The 21512-nt window shown below is 42.7% G+C and overlaps 1 protein-coding gene across 17 annotated transcripts in view; it reads left to right on the forward strand.

The window, feature by feature from the left end:
- Positions 1-15192: 15192 nt before the first annotated feature.
- PPP3CC (protein phosphatase 3 catalytic subunit gamma) overlaps positions 15193-21512 on the forward strand; it is an 82752-nt gene continuing 76432 nt past the window's right edge. For all 17 annotated transcript variants that reach the window (XM_081514389.1, XM_081514298.1, XM_081514287.1 and 14 more), the window contains exon 1: positions 15193-15530. In XM_081514389.1, the coding sequence (XP_081370515.1) occupies positions 15482-15530 (49 nt within the window). In that variant the 5' untranslated portion in view covers positions 15193-15481. The remainder of the gene's footprint in view (positions 15531-21512) is intronic.

Consider the following 21512-nt stretch of genomic DNA (forward strand, 5'->3'; position numbering starts at 1 on the left):
CCTAATGGTCCAGTGGTTAAGTTTCTGCACTCCCAATGCAGGAACTAAGATCCTGCATGCTGCACGGTACAGCCAAAGGGAAAGAAAAGAATTGAAAATAAAGAACAACCCTGAGTTTGGGAGATGGGGAAAGGGAGGGCACCCATGCCCACAGCCCATATTCAGTGCTGCCAGACTTGTGGCCCACCTCCTGGCCAGACCCTCCTCTGGTCCAGTCACTCCTAGGTATATCCCTGCATGAAATAGGCAGGGTCTCTGTGCAGCCACTAGTGTAGCATAGACCTTAAAACAGTGGTTTGTTGTTGTTTAGTCGCTAAGTCCTGTCCGACTCTGTGACCCCCGTGGACTGTAACCCACCATGCTCTTCTGTCTATAGGATTTCCCAGGCAAAAATACTAGAGTGGGTTGCCATTTCTGATTAGCAGTGATAAAAAAAGTATTCACATATTGCAGTCGGGGGAAGTCATCTGGCTTACACATGACACAACTTGAATTTTATGCTAACTAAAACAGCCTTGTTTGTGGCATATCAAACATACATTGTACCTCTGCTTTAATGATTAAGAAAAGGGTACGCTGATGCAAAGTAAAGAATGTCCACGTGAAAAGTAAAGATTCAATGTCTCCCTTCCTGGGACACCAGGGCTGATTATTCCTTCAATGATAAAACTCCCTTCCCAGGTGCCAAGGTCAAACTGACTTGCTGTGTACATGCTTTAAAAAAAAAAAAAAAACCTTGAAAAAATGTATCCCTGACTTGTTGAGTGCTCTTTGTTCTGTGTGTGTGTGTTAGTCGCTCAGTTGTGTCTGACTCTTTGTGACCCCATGGACTGTAGCCCTCCAGGCTCCTCTGTCCACGGAATTCTCCAGGCATGAATACTGGAGTGGATCGCTATTCCCTTCTTCAGGAGATCTTCCCGACCCAGGAATCAAATCCGAGTCTTCTGAGTTGCAGGCAGAGTCTTTACTGCCTGAGCCACCAGGGACACCCTCTTTGTTCTGACAACATATAAAACTGCTGAAAACCATGTCTCTCCAGAGCAGTTCTTCAGAGCTACCTGCGATGCTGTCTTCAAAGCTATTGTCCTTAGTGTGGCTCAAATAAATCTCTCCCATTTCTATGATAGATCATTGATTATGCCCTTTGATACCAGCATAGGCCACCACCTCGTGGGCATCTGTGGTCAGTGCCAGGCCCTGTGGCGCTGTAGTGGCTCTGCAGACTTAGAAGGAGCCAGAGCCTTGGAAGGGCTGGAGGCTGCACTTCCCCTTTCAGCCACAAGGGGGCTCCCACTGGAGTCCACAGCTAACCCCATGGAGGCATTGAAGGGTCCACTGCCTCCTATGGGAGGCAAACCTGAAGAGGAACTCTGCCAGGGGTGTCCACCTCCATGGAACATTTATGGAAATCTGTCACTACAATTGCATTCTTGATCACAAAGTGAAAGTGTTAGTCGCTCAATTGTGTCTGACTCTTTGCGATCCCATGGACTATAGCCAGGCTCCTCTGTCCATGGAATTGTCCAGGCAGGAAGACTGGAGAGGGTTTCCATTCTCTTCTCCAGGGGATCTTCCCAACCCAGGGATAGAACCCAGGTCTAAACTGCATTGCAGGCAGACTCTTTACCATCTGAGCCACAGGTATTGCATAGTAGTGGTTAGTGGCCCCATGGCCTCCGAAATGGCCAACCAGCTTGCCACTGGCCCAGAAGGTTAAGATGCATAACCTGTCACCATTGGTTCTGTGGCCACTCCCTTGGGGCCCTCAAGGCCACCTGGTCCAATCTCTGCCTTGAACCTGCCCTCAGAAGAAAAGATGCTGACCCAATGGTTATCATAGTCTACCACAATAAGGCCTCCATTGGTGTCCATGCCACACCTGTGGGAACCGCAGTTGCCCACATGGGGCCCATAGATCCCAAAGCGGAACTTGAACTTGTCCTCAGTGGAGAAATCCTGGATACAGTGGTTGTTGCCGCCTTCACCTAGCTGTGGACACACCCCGTAAGTAGATGGATTCGGGCCTCTTGCCTGTGTGATTGCCAGTGAGGGTGATGAGCCGTCTTCAGTAGGGCTGTCCTTCCATTTGCCAGCCTTGCTCTGCACAGAACTAGGCCTCTGCTGGTGGCAGGGACTGGGCGCTGGGCTTCATATTGTCCCGAGAAAGTGACAGGTCCCAAGATGCCAGGAACACACTGCTCGGCTAACATTTTTTATTTTATTTATTTATTTGGCCACCAGGCACGTGGGATCTTAGTTCCCCAACCAGGAATTGAATCTGCGCCCCCTGCATTGGAAGATGGGAGTCTAATGGACCACCAAGGAAGCCCCGGGCTAACATTTTTAAATGCACCAAAATCTAAGAATGACACTCAGGCCAGTTAAAAGGAAATTCCTTCCAAAACATGACGTTAACCATGTGCATTTTAAGGAGAGGAAAACAACCAATTCAATAAAAGAGGACTTTTTTTTTTCTTCCTTAAAATAAAGGATTAGGTCTTTAATTATAGATTCTCATAAGGAAGGAAAAAATTCTCTTTGATCTACTGTATCCTCCCAGGATAGGAGATTCTTTCAAGTGGCATGTTCCCCATAAGTTCTTGAGGTTAATGAAACAAGCTCTTTTGAAGCCAGTGTCTGGTTGTATCCTACAGGCATGCCCCCACTTTTTTTAAATTGAAGTATAGTTAATTTACAATGTTGTGTTAGTTTCATATGCACAGTAAAGTGAATCAGTTATACATATACACACAGCCATTCTTTTTTAGATTCTTTTCCCATATCGGTTATTACACAGGCATCGCCCTTGAAGAGAAATGTCATTGCCATAAATGTACATGGTTTAATCCAAATAATGTAGGTCCCTCCATCCCATTCCTCTTGAAAACTGCATGAGCAGAAGAAAGAGATTAAATTTAGATTTTTCTTTTCTGGGAAACCTAACTTTTAAGAAAAGTAGATTAAATTGATTTTTTAGGATAGATGGTTCAGTTGTGCATCCCAACTGAAAGGTAGATAAAATCTAAACATCAGAGATCTCAACATTATTTTCATTTGTTATATTTATCCTTGCAAAGCTATTTCCTCAATTATGTTCCACTTAACCTAATGGAAAGCTGTTTTGCACTCTTTGGTCCATACATTAAATTTTTGCTTGAAAAAAACTGGCTTGATCTACCTGATGATAATTATTTTCATTGAAAATTTTAATGCAGCCTTATAAACTAGTTTAAATAAGAAAGCTGTTAGAAAAATGTTTAAGTTTGATGCTTTTGGAAGCAAATGAAGTTAAGCAAGAGTGGATTCTGTCTTGGTCTTCAGCCAACAGGGCAAAGTATTTTGAGTCCAGAAGAACAGATTTGTGTCAATTCCATCATCGACTGGCTGTGCAAACTCTGATTTGTTTAATGTCTCCACACCTCAATGACTTTGTCTACAAGGTAGAAAAGATCATTTCTATACTGTCTATCCGCATAAATGTAAGACAACTAAATGTGTAAGAAACTTTAGGGACTTCCCTGATGGTCCAGTGGTTAAGACTCTGCCTTGCAGGGGGCTCAGGTTCCATCATGCAGGGTGGCCAAAAAAAGAATTTTTTTTTTAAAGGGACAGTGCTTTGTAAATTAAAATTCTGTATCAGTGGTCATTAACATTTTGTTGTCTGGATTCCTTCAAGAAAATGAAAAATAAATACTTTCCTATACATTTCTCACACTCACCCCAAAGCACTTAAAAATAAACTCAGTACCTTGATTTCATTTAGTTGGGAGCTGGATGGGGAGGGAATGATTTGAAATCCCTGTACCACAAGTTAAGAACTTCCGCTTAGGACCAGAGTAAGAGGATAGTCATGAATTCAACAAATTATTAACCTCCAACCTCAGGCCAGGGTCAGCATGACAACGTAACAGCAGTGAACAAGACAGACAAAGATACCCCCCTTAAGAAGTGAGAGTAGACATGCTACAGATAAATTAACTTATGGAAATGGGGCAGAGAGTGGTGGTGTGTCGTAGCGTTAGGTAGTACAGTGGTTAGGGAAGGCCAGCCTTCAGGAGATGCACCTGAGTTGAGAGTAATGAGGAGGCAGCCTTGTGAAGATCTAGGAAAAGAATGTTCTGAGCAATTTTGTTGTTGTTCAGTTGCTAAGTCGTGTCTGACTCTTTGCAACTCATAGATTGCAGCACGCCAGCCTCTTCTGTTCTTCACTATCTCCTGGAGTTTGCTCAAATTCATGTCCACTGAGTCGGTAATGCTATCTAACATCCTCTGCTGCCCCCTTCTCCTTTTGCCTTCAATCTTTCCCAGCATCAGGGTCTTTTCCAGTGAGTCAGATCTTCACATCAGGTGGCCAAAGTATTGGAGCTTCAGCTTCAGCATCAGTCCTTTCAATGAATATTCAGGAAATGCAAGAGCTCTGGGACAGAAATGAACTTGGTCTGTTGGAGGCTATTTGTATAAATTGCAGTATATCCCGTATAAGGCCACTAGGTCTGAAATGTAGTGGATGGAGGGGAAGAGGTTTGAGCTGAGATCAACAAATTAGACAAAAGTTTACTAAGAAGTAGACCACTTTTGGAAAAAGAGACACTTGAGGGTTTTAAGCAGAGAAATGATAAAAATCAGATTTGTTTTTAGTTGAGAAGGATCTGTTGTATGGGAAATGGACTGTAGGGGGTGTAAGTTTATAGGACATATTGTGAGGACTGGCCTCCCCCTCTGCCTGCCTCCCACTGTAAATTTTTGGCCCAAGCAACTTGATGAATGCCCCTGATGTTTACCTGTGGCATCTCTCACCTGTGGAATGCTGGAGCCCAGCGGTGATAGAGGTATTAAATTCTATTCTCCTAGACTATGCTGTATTATGTAGCCAGTAAGGACTGTTACCATCTTTTCCTGTTTTGTCATGATTTAACCATGGGTAATGGCAACTTTGGGAGGGGGTCCCTAATCCTGTTACAGTTATAGTAGTGGGTTCTCCCAGGAAGACCAAGGGGTAACACACTTCAGAGGCTTGCACATTACCTCCCAAATGACCTGAATATTAACCTGTAAATATATATTTGTTATTGTTCAGTCGCTAAGTTGTGTCTGACTCTTTGCAACTCCATGAACTGCAGCACACCAGGCAAGCAAAACTTTCCTTAGCACTTTTTACTTTTGACATGTCTACAGAGATTACTACTTTCATTATCAGGCTATGATGGGCAGAATGTTCCTTTGGGACATGTTTTTCCAATTGCAAAAATAAAATTTTTTTTTAATGTAAATTTGCTAATTTTGTTTAGACTTCGACTGTTGGTGTGAGGGGGTACTCATGCCCAGGTAATGTTCACTTCAGTTCAGTCGCTCAGTCATGTCCGACTCTTTGCGACCCCATGAACCACAGCATGCCAGATCTCCCTGTCCATCACCAACTCCCTGGGTCCACCCAAACCCCTGTCCATCGAGTCGACGATGCCATCCAGCCATCTCATCCTCTGTCGTCCCCTTCTCCTCCTGCCCTCAATCTTTCCCATCATCAGGGTCTTTTCCAATGAGTCAGCTCTTCACATCAGGTGGCCAAAATATTGGAGTTTCAGCTTCAACATCAGTCCTTCCAATGAACACCCAGGACTGATCTCCTTTAGGATGGACTAGTTGGATCTCCTTGCAGTCCAAGGGACTCTCAAGAGTCTTCTCCAACACCACAGTTCAAAAGCATCAATTCTTCGGCGCTCAGCTTTCTTCAACGTCCAACTCTCACATCCATACATGACCACTGGAAAAACCATAGCCTTGACTAGACGGACCTTTGTTGGCAAAGTAATGTCTCTGCTTTTAAATATGCTATCTAGGTTGGTCATAACTTTCCTTCCAAGGAGTAAGCATCTTTTAATTTCATGGCTGCAATCACCATCAGCAGTGATTTGGGAGCCCAGAAAAATAAAGTCAGCCACTGTTTCCACTGTTTCCCCATCTATCTGCCATGAAGTCATGGGACCGGATGCCTTGATCTTAGTTTTCTGAATGTTATGATTTAAGCCAACTTTTTCACTCTCCTCTTTCACTTTCATCAAGAGGCTCTTTAGTTGTTCACTTTCTGCCATAAGGGTGGTGTCATCTGCATATCTGAGGTTATTGATATTTCTCCCGGCAATCTTGATTCCAGCTTCTGCTTCATCCAGCCCAGCGTTTCTCATGATGTACTCTGCATATAAGTTAAGTAAGCAGGGTGACAATATACAGCCTTGACATACTCCTTTTCCAATTTGGAACCAGTCTGTTGTTCCATGTCCAGTTCTAACTGTTGCTTCCTGACCTGCATACAGATTTCTCAAGAGGCAGGTCAAGTGGTCTGGTATTCCCATCTCTTTCAGAATTTTCCACAGTTTATTGTGATTCACACAGTCAAAGGCTTTGGCATAGTCAATAAAGCAGAAATAGATGTTTTTCTGGAACTCTCTTGCTTTTTCGATGATCCAGTGGATGTTGGCAATTTGATCTCTGTTTCCTCTGCCTTTTCTAAAACCAGCTTGAACATCTGGAAGTTCACGGTTCACGTATTGCTGAAGCCTGGCTTGGAGAATTTTAAGCATTACTTTAGTAGCGTGTGAGACGAGTGCAATTGTGTAGTAGTTTGAGCATTCTTTGGCATTGCCTTTCTTTGGGATTGGAATGAAAACTGACCTTTTCCAGTCCTGTGGCCACTGCTGAGTTTTCCAGATTTGCTGGCATATTGAGTGCAGCACTTGCACAGAATCATCTTTCAGGATTTAAAATAGCTCAACTGGAGTTTCATCACCTCCACTAGCTTTGCTCATAGTGATGAGCAAAGCTAAGGCCCATTTGACTTCACATTTCAGGATGTCTGGTTCTAGGTGAGTGATCACACCATCGTGATTGTCTGGGTCATGAAGATCTTTTTTGTATAATTCTTCTGTGTATTCTTGCCACCTCTTCTTAATATCTTCTGCTTCTGTTAGGTCCCTACCATTTCTGTCCTTTATTGAGCCCATCTTTGCATGAAATGTTCCTTTGGTATCTCTAATTTGCTTGAAAAGATCTCTAGTCTTTCCCATTCTATTGTTTTCCTCTATTTCTTTGCATTGATCACTGAGGAAGGCTTTCTTATCTCTCCTTGCTATTCTTTGGGACTCTACATTCAAATGGGTATATCTTTCCTTTTCTCCTTTGCTTTTCGCTTCCTGTCTTTTCACAGCTATTTGTAAGGCCTCCTCAGACAGCCATTTTGCCTTTTTGCATTTCTTTTTCTTGGGGATGGTCTTGATTCCTGTCTCCTGTACAATGTCATGAACCTCTATCCATAGTTCATCAGGCACACTGTCTATCAGATCTAGTCCTTTAAATCTATTTCTCACTTCTACTGTATAGTCATAAGGGATTTGATTTAGGTCATACCTGAATGGTCTAGCGGTTTTCTCCACTTTCTTCAATTTCAGTCTGAATTTGGCAATAAGGAGTTCATGATCTGATCCATAGTCAGCTCCCGGTCTTGCTTTTGCTGACTGTATAGAGCTTCTCCATCTTTGGCTGCAAAGAATATAATCAATCTGATTTTGGTGTTGACTATCTGGTGATGTCCATGTGTAGAGTCTTCTCTTGTGTTGTTGAAAGAAGGTGTTTGCTATGACCAGTGCGTTCTCTTGGCAGAACTCTATTAGCCTTTGCCCTGCTTCATTCTGTACTCCAAGGCCAAATTTGCCTGTCATTCCAGGTGTTTCTCGACTTCCTACTTTTGCATTCCAGTCCCCTATAATGAAAAGGACATCTTTTTTGGGTGTTAGGTCTAGGTCTTGTAGGTCTTCATAGAACTGTTCAACTTCAGCTTCTTCGGTGTTACTGGTCGGGGCATAGACTTGAATTACCGTGATACTGAATGGTTTGCCTTGGAAACGAACAGAGATCATTCTGTCGTTTTTGAGGTTGCATCCAAGTACTGCATTTCAGACTCTTTTGTTGACTATAATGGCTACTCCATTTCTTCTAAGGGATTCCTGCCCACAGTAGTAGACATAATGTAATCAAAGTTAAATGCACTCGTGTGTGTGTTCAGTGTCTGACTCTTGTGACCCCATGGACTATAGCCCACTAGGCTCCTCTGTCCATGGGATTTCCCAGGCAAGAACACTAGAGTAGGTTGCCATTTTTTCTCCAGGGGATCTTCCTGACCCAGGGATTGAATCCATATCTCCTGCCTGGGAAGCCCAAGTGCACTCATATAGAAAGAAAGAAATAAGATATTAGTATATGATGTCCATATCATATGTATTACTAATAAAAACATTTATGTAGTGCTTGTCATATAAAATTAAAAATTATACACTATAAAATACCTTTTACTCTGTGTTGCTATTTTAGAAATGCTCTTTTTATTCATTTTAAAATATTCTGCAGTTCTCTTGCCTGCATTTAACACAGAAGTTTAATATTTAATGGCTTCATACTGAAACTAAAGCCAGGTTACTTTTATACAACAGTGGAGACTAGGTTTCCTTGTGCTTTTGTTAAATTAAAAGCATTCATAATTATTTCTCAAAAGAGTTAGTCATTAATTAAGGTTTATGAAGTGCTTAGGGAGTTTCATAAGGAAATAAAACAAGTCTCACAGGCCCTGTAACATGGAAACCTAGATTTGAAAAAATTAGTAGGATTGCCAATTCAGCATGAATCTTGGCAGTTTTAAATATTTAGTCAATTCTGACCAATGCAGAAAGTAAAAGGAACGAGAATCAGATTCATCAATGAAACGAAGATGCAAGTGACCCAGGCCAGGTGAGTAGATGTACAGGTGAATGAAATAGAACTCTCCAGTTGTTGCCAGGAGCTATTAATATGATGACTAAAAACATTACCGCCACCACCAGTACATTCAGTTCAGTTCAGTTCAGTTCAGTGGCTCAGTCGTGTCCAGCTCTTTGTGACCCCATGAATCGCAGCACACCAGGCCTCCCTGTCCATCACCAACTCCCAGAGTTTACCCAAACCCATGTCCATCGAGTCAGTGATGCCATCCAACCATCTCATCCTCTGTCGTCCCCTTCTCCTCCTGCCCTCAATCCTTCCCAGCATTAGGGTCTTTTCCAATGAGTCAACTCTTTGCATGAGGTGGCCAAAGTATTGGAGTTTCAGCTTCAACATCAGTCCTTCCAATGAACACCCAGGGCTGATCTCCTTAAGAATAGACTTGGATCTCCTTGCAGTTCAAGGGACTCTCAAGAGTCTTCTCCAACACCACAGTTCAAAAGCATCAATTCTGCGGCGCTCAGCTTTCTTCACCGTCCAACTCTCACATCCATACATGACCACTGGAAAAACCATAGCCTTGACTAGACGGACTTTTGTTGGCAAAGTAATGTCTCTGCTTTTAAATATGCTATCTAGGTTGGTCATAACCTTCCTTCCAAGGAGTAAGCGTCTTTTAATTTCATGGCTGCAATCACCATCAGCAGTGATTTTGGAGCCCCCCAAAATAAAGTCTGACACTGTTTGCACTGTTTCCCCATCTATTTCCCATGAAGTGATGGGACCAGATGCCATGATCTTAGTTCTCTGAACGTTGAGCTTTAAGCCAACTTTTTCACTCTCCTCTTTCACTTTCATCAAGAGGCTCTTTAGTTCTTCTTCACTTTCTGCCATAAGGGTGGTGTCATCTGCATATCTGAGGTTATTGGTATTTCTCCTGGCAATCTTGATTCCAGCTTGTGTTTCTTCCAGCCCAGCGTTTCTCATGAGGTACTCTGCATATAAGTTGAATAAGCAGGGTGACAATATACAGCCTTGACGTACTCCTTTTCCTATTTGGAACCAGTCTGTTGTTCCATGTTCAGTTCTAACTGTTGCTTCCTGACCTGCATACAGGTTTAGCCTTATTTATTTTTTTTAAAAAAATTGTTTTTGAAGGGAACTTACTTAGAGTTTTCTTTTTTTGCTGAGTGGTACTAGATGTTTTGTTTGTTTTGATCAGAGCAGTCTCTCAGAAAGTTCTCCAAATAAATACTTAATGCTACTGGAAATAGGCATAGACAATAGGTCTTTGAAAAAAATAGCACTTAAAATTTTTTTTCTCCTAGTTATAAAGTAATACTTTCTTACCATAGAAAATCTGGAAAATCTGGAAAATTATGGTTCATTTTTGTAACTCTTTTCTCTCTCTCTTTTTTTCCTCTTATTTTTATAGAAGTGACTCTTAATCATGCCACCAAGAGATGGGTACTGTTAATATCTTTTCGTCATCAGCTAATGCTCCACGGTGGTATGAACTGTGTTAGATTTCAGTTCACTGTATCCCTCGGAGAAGGCAATGGCACCCCACTCCAGTACTCTTGCCTGGAAAAATCCCATGGACGGAGGAGCCTGGTAGGCTGCAGCCCATGGGGTCACTGGGGGTCGGACACGACTGAGCGACTTCACTTTCATTTTTCCCTTTCATGCACTGGAGAAGGAAATGGCAACCCACTCCAGTATTCTTGCCTGGAGAATCCCAGGGGGGGCGGAGCCTGGTGGGCTGCCGTCTGTGGGGTCGCACAGAGTCGGACAACGACTAAAGCGACTTAGCAGCAGCAGCAGCAGTATCCCTACTGCATAGCACAGTACCTGGCATAGATGACATTTAATTAATATTTATTGAATGAATGACTATATTAACATTTCCCTCTAGCCTTTTTTTTGCAGACATTAGCTCGTTTGTTAATAACACGGAGTCTATATTGTACTTTTTCACTTATTATCTCCTGAGATTTTTCTTATGATATCAAATATCTTTCCACCTAAAGTATGATTTTTCATAATGTATCATGTTCCATCCAGTGTCATACTTCATTTAACCATTTTCCTATGCAAATGAAATCATATGGTGTCTATTTCTTGTCTTGCTTCTTCTTTTCTTTTAAAATTTGGCTGCTTTGGGTCTTAGCTGCAGGCATGTAGGATCTTTTCAGTTGCAGGCATGCAAACTCTTAGTTGCAGCATGTGGTATCTAGTTCCCTGACCAGGAATTGAACCCGAGCCTCTGCATTGGAAACATGGAGTCTTAGCCACTGGACCACCAGGGAAGTCCTGGTATCTTGCCTCTTTTGTTCACCATAATGTTTTTAAGATTCATCCATACTGTTACATACATCATTAATTATTTTCTTTTTATTATCTGAGTAGTATTGGGTATTTTTGCTGGGTTATTATGGCTGTTGGGTAAAATACCCAAGAGTAGAATTACTGAGTAATAGTGTAGGTGTATATTTAACTTTTATAACAAACTTTCTAAGTACTTGTAGCATTTTACTCTCCCACCAGCAATACAGCAGAGTTCCAGTTGCTCCCACCCTTGCCAACACTTACATGTTGAGAGTTTTTAATTTCAGCTTTTTTTTTTTTTAATTTTTGCTTTTGATTTTTGGTTGCACTGGGTCTTCACTGCCACATGCAGGCTTTCTCTAGTTGTGGTGAGCAGGGGTTACTCTTTGTTGTGGTGCATGGAATTCTCATTGTGGTAGCTGCTATGGTTGCAGAGCACAGGCTCAAGGGTGCGTGGGCTTCAGCAGTTGTAGCACACAGCTCGGAAGACCCCGTAGAAGGAAATGGCAATCCAGTCCAGTATTGTTGCCTGGAGAATCCCATGGACGGAGGTGCCTGGTAGGCTACAGTCCTTGGGGTTGCAAAGAGTAGGACACGACTGAGCGACTTCACTTTCACTTAGTTGCCCCCAGCATGTGGGATCTTCCTGGATCCAGGGATTGAACCTGTGTCCCCTGCATTAGCAGGTGGATTCTTACCTACTGTACCACCAAGGAAGTTCTGATTTTAGCTCTTCTAGGTTAGTAAAATCATATCTCAGCATTTCCCTCATGACTAATAATGTTGAATCTTCTCATTGGCTATACATATATCTTCTTTGATTGATACTGCCAAATTCCTTTCCAGAGAAATTGTGCTAATTTATAATTCTACCGACAGTATCACCTGTTAAAAATATTTTCCAATTTTCTATATAAAAAAATAGCACCTTGTTTTAATTCTCATATTTATTAATTATGAAGTTTGGTGTTAAAATGTGGCTCCACTTTGAGATCCAAGGACTTCTGTAGCTCAGTCCAGTGGTTAAGACTCTGTATTTCCACTGCAGGAGGCATGTGTTTGATCCCTGATCGGGGAACTAAGATCCTGCATGCCTCCCAGTGTGACCAAAAAACAAAGAAAGCAAAATAAATCAACCAAACAAAAACAAACAAACAAAGACATACCTGAGATCCAGATAGTTGGTTACTTTCCCCACTACTATTACTGAATAACCCATCTCTTCACGTTGGTTTGCAGTGTTTTCTTAAACTCTTTGTTTTTAGTCATCTTGTGTACATTCTTCTAGATGAATTTTAGCCTCTACTATGCTGCAGGAACCAATTTATTTTTGACCACTAGAAATTTGCTCTGTTTGATAGATGTGTGGAGCTCTGGTTACTTCATAGTTGAAGAACTTCCTCAGAATCTCTGAGCAATTCTCTCTGGTGAAAGCCTGAAATCAAGACCCAAGAACACAGAACCAAAATCTGTCCAGTTCCTGAAGTGCTCCTGCCTTCCTAGAGTTGCCATGAATTGCCTTTAGGTCAAAACTGCAAGGCAAGAGCAGGAATAGAGACGCAGTTGTACAGAATGGACGTGTGGACATGGGTGGGGACGTAGAGGGTGGCATGAATTGAGCGATTATGATTGACATGTGTACACGACCATGTGTAAGATTGATAGCTAGTGGGAAGCTGCTGTCTAGCACAGGGAGTTCAGCTCTGTGCTCTACTATGACCTAGAGGGGTGGGATGGGGGGAGTGGGGTGGGAGGGAGGCACAAGCAGGAAGGGATATATTTATACATATACCTGATTCACTTCCTTGTACAGTAGAAACTAACACCACATTGTAAAGCAATTAACTTCCAATTAAAAAAAACCTGCAAAGCATAATTCGGGGTCTGACTCTAGTGTATATGCCCAGATCACCTCCCATTACATCAGTCAGTTCAGTTCAGTCGCTCAGTCATGTCCGACTCTTTGCGACCCCATGGACTGCAGCACACCAGGCTTCCCTGTCCATCACCAACTCCCAGGGTTTACTCAAACTCGTGTCCATTGAGTTGGTGATGCCATCCAACCATCTCATCCTCTGTTGTCCCCTTCTCCCGCCTTCAATCTTTCCCAGTATCAGGGTCTTTTCAAATGAGTCAGTTCTTTGCATCAGGTGGCCAAAGTATTGTAGTTTCAGCTTCAGCATCAGTCCTTCCAGTGAATATTCAGGACTGATTTCCTTTAGGATTGACTGGTTGGATCTCCTTGCTGTCCAAGGGACTGTCAAGAGTCTTCTCCAACACCACAGTTCCAAAACACCAATTCTTTGGCGCTCAGCTTTCTTTATAGTCCCAACTCTCACATCCATACATGACTACTGGAAAAATCATAGCTTTGACTAGACGGACCTTTGTTGGCAAAGTAATGTCTCTGCTTTTTAATATGCTGTCTAGGGTGGTCCCATTACATAAATCTATGTTAAAGGAGATTTGGGTTAACCTCTATAACCTTTTAGCTGGGAGCTATCCAAAAGAACTTTCTGCAGTGATGGAAGTGTCCTAGCCATTGTTATTGTTTAGTCGCTCAGTCGTGTCTGACTGAGACCCCACAGACTACAGCACGCCAGGTCTCCCTGTCCTTTACTATCATCCAGTTTGCTCAGATTCATGTCCATTGAGTCAGTGATGCCAAGGAACCATCTATCTCATCCTCTGTGCCCTCCTCTCATTTTGCCTTCAATCTTTCCCAGCATCAGGGTCTTTTCCAGCGGGATGGCTCTTTGCATTAGGTCTTATTCTACCACATCCAATTAGATAGTCACAAGCCACAGGTAGTTATTGAATGCTGCAAATGTGGCTAGTGAGGAAATAAATATTTCAGTTTTACTTATTTTAAATGTACAGAGCCACTTATGACTACTCACTGGCCACCACAGTGACTGTTAAGATCGGTTTCCCTGTAATTTGCATATACTTCCTTGGATCCCAGTTTTAACATTCCACTATCAAGATTAAAATCAAAATACTTTTGTCTTTGCCAGGCACTATACTAGAAGACAGTTTCTATACTAGGCTTGCAATTCAAGGAGAGAAAAGGTCAGTTTTTAACCTAGAGATGAGCCAGATTATTAAGACTCTACCGAGACTTGCCCATCGTTTTCCACGGTAAGAATGATGGGGGAGGCAGGTATTGTGTCACTGTGTCAAAGGGGAAGGATTGCTTCCAGCTGTGTAGGTGGCATGCAGAACTTACAGGTCAGTTCCCTGCACAGAGGAGGTCTGGCCCAGGGGCTCCCTGGAGGGGGCTGCGGTCCCCTTTCTGACAAGTGGAAAGCTAGGAGGCTGTGGGACTTGGCGGGGTGTGTGTAGGGGGGGTCTTATCCACCCACCTCGGAAACCACCCCCCTCCACTCCTCACAACTAGATTAGAACTAGGATGCACGAGATTGTTCTCACTATACTAAGTGCTCTCGACAAATGTGACAACTTAAACCAGGGGTTTAAATGGGTTTGGTGACTGGGGGGAGGGTAAGCTGTGGGAAGGAGCTGGATCCAACTGATAACGACCCCTAGAGACAGAGCTGGAGGGGAGACCCCGAAGAAAGGGAGGGAGGCCCCGCCGTGGGGAAGGTCTGGGAGGACGAGGGCGCCCTGCAAGGTTATCCCAGGCGGACAGGAGGCGCACGGCTCCGCCAGACAGCCGCCGGGTCGCTCGGGCCGGGTCACAAGATGGCCGCGGTTCCGTTGGGCCTTTGGGTGCGGGACCCAGGGCCCGGTGTTAGGTGCTCCAGGCCCGGGCGGCGCAGGCAGCCGAGAAGCAGTCAGAGCTGCAGGGGAGGGCAAGCAGAGGAGAGGGGGAAGAGCGACTTTCGGAAGCTGGAGGAGAGGAAGGAAGTGCGCGTGTGCGGAGGGCGGCCGCGCGGGCCCGGTGCCTCCGCGCAAAGGGTAAAATCCGGGTTGTCTACTGCCCGGGCGCTGGAGGTCAGGCGGCCGAGAGGCCGCGGCAACTTGCCGAGCTCAAGGCCTCGGCGCGGTAACCGCGGCGGCGGCGCGCGCGCCGCAGGGAAGTTGGGGAGGTGCCCAGTCGGGGGAGCGCGCGCGCGCACGAGCCCGGCCGCGCGCACGAGTCTCGGCCGCGCTCACGAGTCTCGGCCGCGCGCAGCCGCGGCTGCCCGCGTAGTCTCCCTGATCTGCTGTCGCGGGCGCTCCCGACACGGCGCCTCGGGAGGGAGCGGTCAGTGGGCCTGCATAGTGTCCGTGGGATTCGAGGCCGGGCAGCTGCGGCCGCCTCCTTCTGGTGCCTGGGCCGCCCTGATAAAGCGGGGCCGGGGCACGGCCGGTTGACCGGCCCCGGGGAGCCGAGATCGCTGGAGGCGAAGGCGGGGGCGCACGTCTGGAGATCTCCCCGGACCGGGAGGAGGCCGAGGGGATCATGTCCGGGAGGAACCTCCACCTCTCCACCACCGAACGCGTCATCAAAGGTGCCAAGCGGGCCAGGCCTTCCAGTCGATCGGCGGGAAACGGCCCTCGGCCGGGCGACGGCTCGGGGCCGGAGGGAGGGAAGGAGCCGAGGACTGGAGTCGGGAGGGCGGCGGGGTCCCGGGCGGCGCCCATCCCGGAGGAGGACCTGGAGGGGGTGTGGGAGAAGGGAGGCGGGGATCCCCACCAGGGCTGCCCGGCGGGGGCGCCGGGCGTTTTCTGTAGCACCTGGACCAGTAGCTAGCTGGGGATTGCTCATTTATCTCCAGTAGTGGAGGATTTCCAGGCTGGGTGGTTGTTTCTAATCCTATCAACCCCTAAAGAGTCTGGATCTCCATCTTTTTAGTCTCTTACCTGGGGGAAGCCATCTAGGATGATGTGGGCAGGGTGTTAAGTAGGCTCTTCCAAGTCAGAGCTTTCTGCCGCTCCTCTTCTGAAAGGTCAGATCTTTCTTGCCCCTTCCCCAACCTTTTTTAAGTATGAATACCATGTACCTTTTAGCCCACTTTCTCCAGATCATCACGTCACTGTTATTACTAAAAGAAACAATACAGTCAAATAAATACAAATAAATTCATTTTATGATATTTGAAAGGGATCTACAGATCTCTTGACATGATTGTTGGTGTTTTATTTTCCTTTTGGGCATAGAGACTTGGAGAATGATACTCTCTGATTCAGGTGTCCAACATCGACTAAAGTGTTCCTTATGTTGTAGTTGTTTCTGCCCTTAAAATAAGATTAGTGGTTTAAGCATAACCACTAATTTATGTGCTTCTTTTGTTCAGACACAAGGCTTAAGTACAACTCTTCTCTCTGAGTTTTAATACTGGGTTTGAAAGCACTATTTTGTAAGAAGGGAATATACCAAGATCCAGGTGTGTTAGTGACCTCTAAATAAAGGGGTTAGTTGCAAGTGGGGCGAACTCTTAAAATACTTTTATCTTTTTGTTTTGGTAATTATATGGAGAAAAGAAACCAAGATTGGTGATGAGAAAACATTTTTCTCTTAGTGGAGAAAAATGATTGAATGGTCAATGAAGGGAAAGAGTTTTAGTTATAACTTAGGGCCCCCCCACCTCCAGAAACATTAAGCATCATAAATGTTGATTGTCTGCAGTATATAATTTTAATGTATCATGTAGTTTCCACCCAGAAAGTCATCATCATAAGTGTTGATCATAAATGTTAATTATCTACACTATATAATATTTATTAAATATAATGGGATTTTTGAGATTTACCTCCTCAGCATTTGTCTGGTATCATTAGGGATTTAAGAGAATTGGTCATATAACTGACAGCCCTTTAACTGCTAAATTATTTTGACCATTTTAATGTCAGTTTTCATAGTATAACTCATCAAGGGTATATAACCATCCCTTAAGATTTAGAATCTATTAAGCAATCTTCTTTGATAAATCAAGGTCATCATAATGTACATTAATTTCTGTCCTATGCAGTTAATATGGCCGGTGCATTCTGCTATATAAGGGTGTTGGCGGTTTCCTCCTGTGTTAAAATGACTCCTCACTGCTATACCAGTTTAGGGCTTTTGTCTGTTTTTAGTTTATCTCCTTCAGGACTGTTCTTTATCTGTCAAAATATGTCCTTCTAATCCGCCACTTATAAGCTGAAGTAGGCAGGGAAACCAGATAAACCAGAATAGTGTGTCAAGTCAGAATAAATAAGATCTGAGTGAAGCTTAGTGGTAGTCCTCAGACCTTTACGAATCTCAAATTCTGATCGCCATTGTAGCATGTAATTTCTACCATAACGTGCAATAAGCTATAAAGGAAATGATATAAAAGATATAAAGGTCATTTTAAAATGACCCTTTCAAATCGTTAAATACAGAAGTAAAGTAAAATAAAATGCAGCTAATATGCAGGTGCTGACTTATTGCTAGGCATGCCCATAGTTAAGTGAACACTCTCATAGTCTGTATGATTCAAATTTGTTTTTTGGTGAAATCATAAATGACTGTGTTATCAATTACCCTTAAAGAAATGAAACATGAATGATTTCAAGCCCTTAGATTGTATGGATTTGTCTAGTATGTAAAAACTTGAGCATGAGAACTTGAGCACAGCAATTGTGGCTTCTTGGTGACTTACCTTGCTTTTTATCTACATTTTCCTGAGTTTGAAATATTGAGGTTTATTCTAAGAAAGTAAGGTGTCACTGTATTTCTAGCTAAGGTCCCTTGGCTGTATTGGGTTCTAAATCCTGATCTAATGTTATCTTGTCTGGCCAGAATTATTTGCCTTTATTCACAGCTGGAAATCTTTTTCAGAGGTGAGACCACACCCCAGTTATTTTTGGTTCTGTCATTTCCTGTTCACTTTAAAGTCTACCTAATTGTTTTGCTTGAGCAAATCGTGGAGAAGAGTGGGTGGGTGGGAGTGATTTGTATTTTAAGTGTCTTTTAAACAGCAACTTGCCTAAAATGAAGGACTAGACCTGTGGTTTTACTCCTGCTTCTCAAGCTTACTTGTGACCTTGCCTGTTTTTTTTCTAACCTTGCCTTTTTAGTTAAACCCTTTTTTTTTGCTTCAATAATCTCATCTGCAAAATAGAATTAATAATACTTTCTTCCTCAAGCATCTCAGCCATGCAAATGACATAATGGATGTGAAAAGCTTAAGACAATGTAGTATTATGAACCATTTGAAAAATATCAGAATCAGAAAGCATATGAAATTATAAGTTAAGAAGCTGTTCTGGGGAAGATACCTCTTCTATAATGTAAAGGACATCTGGGTGGAATCCCATGGATAACAGCATAGAAACCAATTATACCGTCTGTCTTGTATTCCCTGGCAGCTGGTTTCTTCTCTCCTAGTTGAAGGTGTTCATTTTGTTTTTAAAAAATACAAAAATTCTTATAATTTCACTCACTCATTAAATGTGTATGGAGAGCCATCTGCAGTGTACTCCCAATAGGTGCTCATTTGTTTCTTCTTTGTTTTAAAAATTAATATATGTGTGAGCTTCTAGAACAGTCCATATGCACTAGAGCATCACTACTTGTGTCTGGAGCAGAAACTCAAATAATTGAATTGTGAATATCTTTCAGCTTGATTTTGTTTCTTTTTCTGGTTTCCAAGTTTCTTTTCCTGTTTGAGGGATTGTTTTTTTTTTTTCCTTTGACAGTGATTTTCATAAAAAGTTTTGATTCCTCTGGACTGAATCTTTTCAGCAGCAACAAGGAAATTTCACTGGGCATTACATGACAGATAGGGAGAATGCATAGTCTAAGTTTGTTGTTTGGTGGCCGAATGGCTTTTAACAGAAGTCAGGTTTCTTTTTTGATACAGTTCTCCCATTCTCTTGAAATTCAAGTATATTGTATAGTCAGAGAATGTACTGTCATTTGTAGCACTCATTGAAGACTACTAGTTCTTTAATATTCTGGCACTGGGGCCAAATGCGGCTATGGCTTTCTTGGACTTCCCAGGTGACTCTAGTGGTAAAGAGCCTGCTTGCCAAGGCAGGAGATACACGAGACACAGGTTTGATCCTTGGGTTGGAAAGATCCCCTGGAGACGGGAATGATAACCCACTGCATTATTCTTGCTTGGAGGTTCCCATGGAGAGAGGAGCCTGGGGGTCTACAGTCTATAGGATCGCAAAGAGTTGGACACAACTGAAGCGACTTGGCATGCACACATGCACGCATGGCTTTCTTAAAATTTTTTAAGAAGAGTAGTATGACCAGAAATGGCTATTTCCACAAGTATACCCTGAACCTCATTTCTGTCTCTGGTATTTATACCTCTTTTATTTTCTGTTCATTCCCTCTCCCTTTTTCATATCATGAGAATGAATTTACCAAGGGTTAAAATTATTTTTTCTTGTAAATATACGCTTAACCCTGTAAAATTTGAAAGGCAGAAGGGAAGAAAACAAAAGTGCTCCATATTTGTTCCTTACAGAAGCAACTGCTGTTAATACTTTTCATTACTCTACTTTCATTAATACTTTTCATACATTTGAGCCTTGAGCAACACAGGTTTGAACTGTAGGCCCAGTTATACATGGATCTTTTCAATAGTAAATACTATGGTGCTGCATGATCTGAAGATGGTTGAATCCAAGGATGTAGAACCGTGGATAGGGAGGAACTTTGGGTATGGAGAAACCACCTGTGTGTATACAGAGGGCTAACTGTAAGTAGTAGTGGACTTTCTAGTGTGTGCAGTGTTGGCACTCTTCAGCCCCTCCTTATGCAAGGATCAGCTATATTTCCATCTACTGGTATGCTTTGAATTTAATATATGTCATGTTAAACCTTTTATTGTGCAAATAATTCATATTCTTTTAATGTAAATATGGTAATTTTACCTAAATCCTTTCATAATGGTTTCAGTCAACATGAAAATGATATGAAAGTGCTCATATTCATATTTTGATCCTTTATATTTTCAATCATTTGATACAGTGCCAACCTAGAAGAAATATTTTCAAGGATAAATATTCATTGTGAGCAAGTCATATAGCACACATGTTTTGAATTTGTCAACAGTATTTCAGTTATTCTTAGTTTACCATTGTAATTAACGAGCTGCCAAACTATTTGAACACTTGGACATCCAAGACCATTTGAAATTCACACCTCTAAGTGAAAGTCTCAAAATTCAGAAAGGATCTCTTAAATTTAAACACTAAATTTTTTTTTTTGAGCAGGAATAAGGTGTTCTTTTTACCTGTATGATAATGGTTGTGATGAAAGCCTTATTTATATCAGACATTTGATAATAAAATTTTCTTCTATAAAGTAACATCACATTTTACTGTAAAATAAAAAAAAGCTATTGGATCATTGGAGAAACAAATGCTAAGGACTTGTTGTATGCATGTTAAGTCGCTTCAGTTGTGTCTGACTCTTTGTGATCCTATGGAACGTAGCCGGCCAGGCTTCTCTGTCCATGGGATTCTCTAGGCAATGAATGATACTGGAGTGGGTTACCAGGCCCTCCTCCAGAGGATCTTCCTGACTCAGGAATCGATCCCCTGTGTCTTACATCTCCTACACTGGCAGGCGGGTTCTTTACCACTAGCGCCAGAAGGACTCATTACTTAAAGTGAATTAAAGAATTAATTAAAATTTTTTCCTAAGCAATATTTGATAATAGTATCTTTCCATTAAAGTAACATTTTGGGGAAAAGCTAATTTTTAGACATATCTATGAGAGACAAAATTATTCAACTAGTTCTGTTATATTTGTAGTCATTTTGGGGCTTTGCTGCTACTTAATTGCTAAAGGACTAATGGAAATAAAGAGGTGTTTTTTCATCTTTCATCCTTTGGTGCAGTCATTAATAGAATATAGCGTTCTATTTTAACATTTTCATGTTAAATTTTAGCTTCATTCAAAGATGCAAAGCTGAGGTCTAAAAATTTCATCCTAACCTAAGTCATATCTGATTTTGTTATCTTTATAATCTACCTAATTATTCAGATGTATGCAGAGAGAACTTTGGTTCCTTATATTCAGTTTTATTTTGTTGGCAAACTAGATTTTTATCATGAAATCTTTTAGTTTCTTGAGTCTTTGTTATTAGAAGAGGGTATAACTTGGTAGGAGAAGGCAATGGCAACCCACTCCAGTACTCTTGCCTGGGAAACCCCATGGACAGAGGAGGTGGGCTGCAGTCCATGGGGTCGCGAAGAGTCGGACACGACTGAGCGACATCACTTTCACTTTTCACTTTCACGCATTGGAGAAGGAAATGGCAACCCACTCCAGTGTTCTTGCCTGGAGAATCCCAGGGACGGCGGAGCCTGGTGGGCTGCCATCTATGGGGTTGCACAGAGCCGGACACAACTGAAGCGACTTAGCAGCAGCATAACTTGGTAACTAGGCTCTCTAGCTTGGTTGACAGATGCTATACTAGTTGGCCAAGGGAATGTATATCTTTGATGATTGTTATTAGATTTATTGAATGCTAACAAGTCATGATGTTTTGGTGCGATGTCC

Source organism: Giraffa tippelskirchi, chromosome 1, assembly GCF_054371585.1.
Source record: "Giraffa tippelskirchi isolate mGirTip1 chromosome 1, T2T-mGirTip1v1.2.pri, whole genome shotgun sequence".
Lineage (NCBI taxonomy): Eukaryota > Metazoa > Chordata > Mammalia > Artiodactyla > Giraffidae > Giraffa > Giraffa tippelskirchi.